Source organism: Tupaia chinensis, unplaced genomic scaffold (genome assembly GCF_000334495.1).
Source record: "Tupaia chinensis unplaced genomic scaffold, TupChi_1.0 Scaffold000316_1, whole genome shotgun sequence".
NCBI lineage: Eukaryota > Metazoa > Chordata > Mammalia > Scandentia > Tupaiidae > Tupaia > Tupaia belangeri.
Window position 1 is genome coordinate 3,295,433 of NW_006159809.1, and position 6,508 is coordinate 3,301,940.

General features: G+C 44.6%; 1 protein-coding gene across 2 annotated transcripts in view; it reads right to left on the bottom strand.

Moving 5' to 3' along the window:
• Positions 1–6,508, bottom strand: part of HK2 (hexokinase 2) — a 71,284-nt gene that overhangs the window by 42,686 nt on the left and 22,090 nt on the right. For both annotated transcript variants that reach the window (XM_027772940.1, XM_006151198.3), the window contains exon 2: positions 5,236–5,398. In XM_027772940.1, the coding sequence (XP_027628741.1) occupies positions 5,236–5,398 (163 nt within the window). The remainder of the gene's footprint in view (positions 1–5,235; positions 5,399–6,508) is intronic.

Genomic DNA, 6,508 nt, shown 5'->3' on the forward strand with positions numbered 1-6,508 from the left:
GTGAAGATACACTCACTTATGAAAATAATACATAATTCCAGGAAGTAAAAGTGTCCAGTGATCAATTTGGCACTGTCTTCCCCTTGCTTTGTCTGCTAAGGCATCATTGCAAGGCTAGCAGGTGGCGTGGACGTTAAGGCACTAGTTTCTACATGACCAACTCCATGGTTGGAGCCCTGGACCCAGCAGCATGAAAATCACACTGGGCATGTGTGTGTATGTGCTCAAAATCCTGAGGTGACTGGAGGAGAAGGGATTGGTTATACCCCTGGAGGGTGATTTCTAACTTTCCCTCTCTCAGTCTCTCTCTGATGAGTGCACACTCCATAGCAAAAAAAGTTAAACAAACTGGGACCAGCAGTTAGCATAATGGCTATGTCGCTGGACTCCCACGTAGTTCGACCGCTGGACTCCAACGTAGTTCGAGTCTCGGACCCAGTGGCTTAAAACTCACGCCGGGCGCATGTGTGTGCGTGCCCAAGATCCCGAGAGGAGAATGGAGGAGAAGGGATTGCGGCATGGCCATCCTCTCTGGGGGGTGATTTCTTGCTTTCTGTCTCTCTGTCTCTCTCTGTCTGTCTGGCGAGCGCATGTGCCCTATAGCAAAAACCTCTCCAAAAAAAAAAAAATTAAACAAACTAAATTAAACAAACAAACAAAAGCATAATTACATCTGAACAATCTCCCCAAATAACAAGGGCAATGACACCACAAAGACACCTCATTCCCAAATTAAAATGGGGGCATGGTACACTTGTACATTTTCTGTTGGTTTGTACTTGAGCTTCTTATTTTAATGATACAAAGCCAACGTGTACTTGTGATCTATTTAAAGATAATAACCCTATTTGTCCTAGACACTCTTGTTCAGCAACATGAGGCAATGTAAACTGTGAGTCTTACAGCCCTGGAGCCAGGGCTACCTATACTTAAGTCCCAACTCTGTCACCAAGTGACCACAAGTGACCTTGACAATCATCAACCCATTTTTAGCCTTATTTTTAAGTGGGAACGTCTCTCTTGTAAAATTTTTATAGAGAATAAAATGGACATTGTAAACAGTCTGGAAGAGACATTGTAGATGCTCATTAAATGGTGTCAATTATTCCCGCATTTCCTTTAAGGTGGAACTTTCCTCTGAAAGCCAGACCCTTGTGATGTGTGCTGGGGAGAAGCCCTGACAGAACAGTGGTTAGGGCTGGTACTACACTCAGGTGCAGAGCCGACATAGATTTGGGCTACCTCCACAGAGGTCAGGATGGTGTGATTTCTGGCAACCGAATGAAAACTTTTTTCACTCAACTCTTTACTACAAAAAAAAAAAAAAAAAAAAAAACCAGAAAGCAAATACTGATGATACTGATGAGGACATGGGGTACAGAGAGTTCTTATACATTCTGGGTAAGAGTGTAACCACGTGGAGAAAAAGATCTAACAGTTCCTGAATCATTGAACACACACCAACCTCTACAACCCAGTAATTTCACCCCTAGTTGTTTACCCAAGAAAATAAAAACATGTGTCCACAAAAGTCTTGTGCAAGAATGTCTACAGCAGCTTCACTCATAATAGCCCAACTGGAATCTGCCCAGGTGTCCCTCAATATTCATGTCATATATGATTCCAATGATACCATGGAACCAGCAACTCAAAGCAGAGAACGATCAATGGATACGACATGGATTTATCTCACATCGTGAGGAGTAAAAGAAATCGTGCACAAAAAGTGCAAATACTGTATGAGTCTACTTACTTGAAGTCCCTGAGCAAGCAAAACTAATAAATGTGAAAAACATGAGATTGTGATTCCCTCTAGGGAGTTGGGGACAGGGATTGATAGGAGGGGGCAAGAGGGAACTTTCTGGGTAATGATAATGTTCTTTTCATCTTCATGGGGGTTATATTCAATAGGTATTATCTTGGGTTGTCGGAAAAGTCAGGACACACACATTTGTTAACTCATCAAATGATATACTTAATCTTTGTCATTTTGTCATGTTCACATTTTACATCAAAATAAAAAGGAAATACGGAATGCTAGTTAATATGTGTGCTAAAGTTTTATGATTGAAATGAACTGATTTCTGCGATGTCCTGTGCAACACATCAAATGAAACCCAAGATGGACCGATGTGTGGAAGGATGGACTGGTGTACTAATACCCCGGATATCACCAAATTCAGTCATCAAGATATTCTTCTATCTAGTCTATTTTTATCCATGCCAAAGACATTTCTTCACACACAGAGTCCATAGACTCTAGGAAGTGCAGCTTCTTTGGAACTGGCCTTGACCATCTCACCCCCACAAGGCTTGGTGGCTGCTGACATCATCCCCCTCCTTCTCAGAGAACTCATCAACCACAGCTTGGAGGTCCATTTCTTTACAGCACCAGGGAAGCCTCCATCATAAATGCATGATCTGAAACTTACTGAAGTCTCTCGTCCATTTTCTGCCAGAACTTTCATTACAGTAAGATAGCTGTGGCCAGCACAAAAGATTCTGACATGTCCTCCCTCCAAAATGCAGAGCCTCTGGTGATAAAGAGGACTCCTCCTAACTGCTTCTTTCCGGCCAGTCTCCTCCAGAAGAAAGGACCTGAGAGGCCCACACACCCTCTCTCAGTACAACCGGAGCAGAGCACGCCTCTTACAGCGCTGGGCTACGGCTACTACGGCAACAGGAATGCTAGTTGGTAGCCCACGGGGGAAGGTCACATATCTGCTTGGCCCTTAATTCTGAGAGAACCAACCCCACAATGTTTCCTCTTTTGATTAAAGAGGAAATGGAGGGTCACAGTATTAATAAATTCCTCTGAAGCACTCAGCTGAAATTCAAACCCATCCAAACCGAAATTCTGGTTTTCGTTCCTTAATCCACACTGCCCTGAAATTACACATGTCACCCCTGGCTAGAAGTAGTCCATCTTACAAATACACTCAGTCTATAAGAAGTCAGGGCTGAGAATCATTTAAGGCAGCAGTTTTCAAATGGCAGGTTGACGTTTGTCCCATAATTAATTCTCCCCAATGCACTTCTTCAGAATACGGGTAACCAGGCCCAACCCCATTTCATAAAATTCTAATTGGAGTATGTGCCGAGTGCCTTGGTGTTGAGCGCACATGCACACGACACGTCAGATATAGTCTTCGGCCCGAACTCTGGCATATACGAGTCAGATTTCTGACTCAGCCTCACATTAGCTGTGTGATCTTGGACAGGTTATTTGACCATCCAAGCTTCAAATTCCTCATCTAAAACATGTGGATAGCATTTCTGTCTATCTCACAGGGTCTTGTGGAAAGTAAATGACTTCATAAGCAGGGGTGCTCTGAATAATCCTTAGCCTGTAATATGTATTTGGAAAATATTTAGGACACTTACTCATGCCACTGTTGGGTAAAGTAAAGACAAGGTCCTGGCCTTCAAGAGCTAGCAAATTTATCAGAAGGTCAAATAGAAACAATAGAAACGGGTCTGGTTTGCAGCCAGAGGGAGTGGTAGTAACATGCCAGTCTAGATGGCATAGGTGGGATAATTCACAGAGACCCCTCACTCTAAGGGGATTTCTTTAAAGATTTGTTTATTTATTCCATCAGTTAGAGAGAGAGGAGAGAGAGCACCCCTAACAGGGTCTTGATACCATGAGCCACCCACCACTTCAGCCAGACTGGATCATGAGCACACATACGCCCAGAGTACTCAGGGAGGTCTCTGGACACAAACCCACAACCTTCCCATGTGGGTCAATCTTGCAGAACATCACATTTTACCCCAGTGTTGTCATCCAGCCCTTCAAGCGGCTTTTGAAAGGCATCAGAGAATAACTATGAACAAGGTCACACCCCACACACTGGCTCCAGGCTAGGTCCCAAGGCTTCAGCAAATACACAAGACTTATTTTAGGAACTGTACAAAGTCTTGTTAGATAAACCAGGTCCCTAGAGACTCTCAGGGAGGTGAACCTCAAGGACACAAATGTGATAGAAACAGTAGGGGATGTGGTACACAAACAAGCATGAAGCATGCCTTCTCACAGCTCTAGGACTCCTCTGCAAATTCCCCTCCAGGGACCTGTGGCTTCTTGGAGCTCTTTCCTTCCTCGAGTTTCAGGCTCTGTGCTTCCTAGTCTTTTCCTACCCTGGTAGCTGCCCCTGGGCTCTTTCTCTTGCCTCTAGATGTGAATAGTTACTTCACACTCACACTCCTCATGGGCCTCATATTTAACATACAGGATTATTGTGAGGGTTAAATGAAACAAGCTGTGTCAAAGCTCTGACGACTGAGTTCACACTCTTCTCTGGGGATGTTGCCACCCCAGGCAGCTGGGCTCAACATCCTGGCCTCACCTTTGAACTCTCTCCTGGCCACCACAGCCCACCAAGGCCATGTCTTAGGCTCGGCCAGCCTCCCATCACCCCCCTCCACTCCACAAAGATTACTGCTGATGCCAAGACAGCCTTGCTCCCAATGCCTACTGAAGGAAGACTAAGCACTCAGGCTCCCATCAAGGCCTTCTGTGATCTGGTCCTAACCTGCCTTTCCAACTTTAATCTCCATCATGACCCTTACCTCCCATAGGATTAAATCACTTGCTGCATGGCGCACCCCAAAATAAGCATTCCATATCTCAATGGAGGGGTTACGCAAAACACAACAGGCTCTTAGTACAGAATTGAAAGCCTTCAATACCTTGACATGCACTATGGCTCTTCACATTTTCCCCAAGTTCATTTGGACTCCTGCTGCTTTTTCATGAGGTTCAAGAAACAACCTACAATGATCTGTACTACACAGTTTCTCCAGCTCTGGTCTGTGGAATGTGCCAGTTAGGATGTGGCTAGGTGGGCCACCGAGTGACTGCTATGGCCTATGGCTGTGACATCTCCAGGTAGGTGTGCTGTAGTGCCTTGCCATCACTGTGACAATGCAGCACATCTCAGAGGGACTATAAAATTTCAGAGTGAGCCTTTCTCACATGGATGAAAAGCAAATGTCTGACAGCAGTGTGCTGGTATAGCCAACAAAGAGGTGCTTCTACCCTGACTGCCAAGCTTCTGTCTATCCCATCCCACAGCCTCCATCAACTCCTGGCATGCTTCCATTCGCCAGGGTTGGTTCTAAGGCTTGGAACCAAGAAAGCTTCACTAACAACTAGTTCTTTGGGTCCCGGAGCAAAGTCAACTAAATCGCCCCCAGGAGTGGAGCACTCAGAGCCACCCCCTAGTTCAATACCTGTCCCGTCTGGAGTAGACCGTACGAACGTGGGCAGCATTTTCACTGACGCAGTGGGGTGGGTGGTGGCCCCAAGTCCTTTCTCCATCTCCTTGCGGAACCGCTTAGAGATCTCCAGAAGAGTCTCATCAGAGAGGCGCATGTGGTAGAGATATTGGTCGACCTGAAAAACAAGGAAAACAAGAGTAGAGACTTTTAAGTTAAGTCATTGGTGGTATAGGTCGATGTCATGGAACATCAATTGGCCCTTCCAAAGAATGAAATCTCTTATGTACGGAAGATTATTATTAAAGACCATTAACAGCAATTAATTTTACAAGATTTTTTTAAGAAAATGAAAAATTGGGGTCAGCAGATGTGTAGTGGTTAAGGCTCTGGACACCCACAGTATCGGCCACAGTTCAAGTCCCAGACTTGGCAACTTGAACATCACATCAGGTGCATGTGAATGTGTACCCAAAATTCCAAGAGGAGAATGGAGGAGGGGCCGGCAGATGGCGTGGTAGTTAAAGGCGCTGGATTCCCACATGATCGACTGAGGTTTGAGTCCTGGACCTGGTGGTTTGCTTTCTTACTTTTTCTCTCTTTCTTTCTCTCTCTCTCCCTCTCTCATCAAATTGAAATAAACAAATGGATAAATAAATAAAGTTAAGTAAAATAAGGACCAACAGTTGGTATAATGGCTATGTCCCACGTAGTTGACCGCAGTTCAAGTTCCGGACCCGGTGGCTTGAACTCACATTGGGTGCATGTGTGTACATGCCCAAGATCCCAAGAGGAGAATGGATTGTGGCATGGCCATTTCCCCTGGGGAGTGATTTCTTGCATTCTGTTTCTCTGTCTCTATCTTTCTGGCGAGCACATACGCTATCGTTTTGGCGGTGCAAGCACCCCCTATACCAAAAACCCCCCCCCCCCCAAAAAAAAAGTTAAATAAAATAATTATTAAACAAAATTAAAAGAATGGAGGAAAAAGGATTGTGGCATGGTCATCTCTCCCGGGGGTGCGTGGGGGGGAAGGGATGATTTCTCACTTTCCCTCTCACTGTCTCTTTCTCTCTGGCAAGCACATGCACTCCATAGCAAAAACCTTTAAAAAAAAAAAAAAAGAAAAGAAAAAGAAAACTAAAAATTAAAATTATGAAGATAAAATTTAGTTTTATTTTGATAATAGTGAAGACCAGGGAAGTAAGGATTCTGTATTTAAATGAGACATGAAGCACAGCAAGCTCTTACTGCAGGGTTACAGAGCCTGTTGGGAAGTAGGGAAATC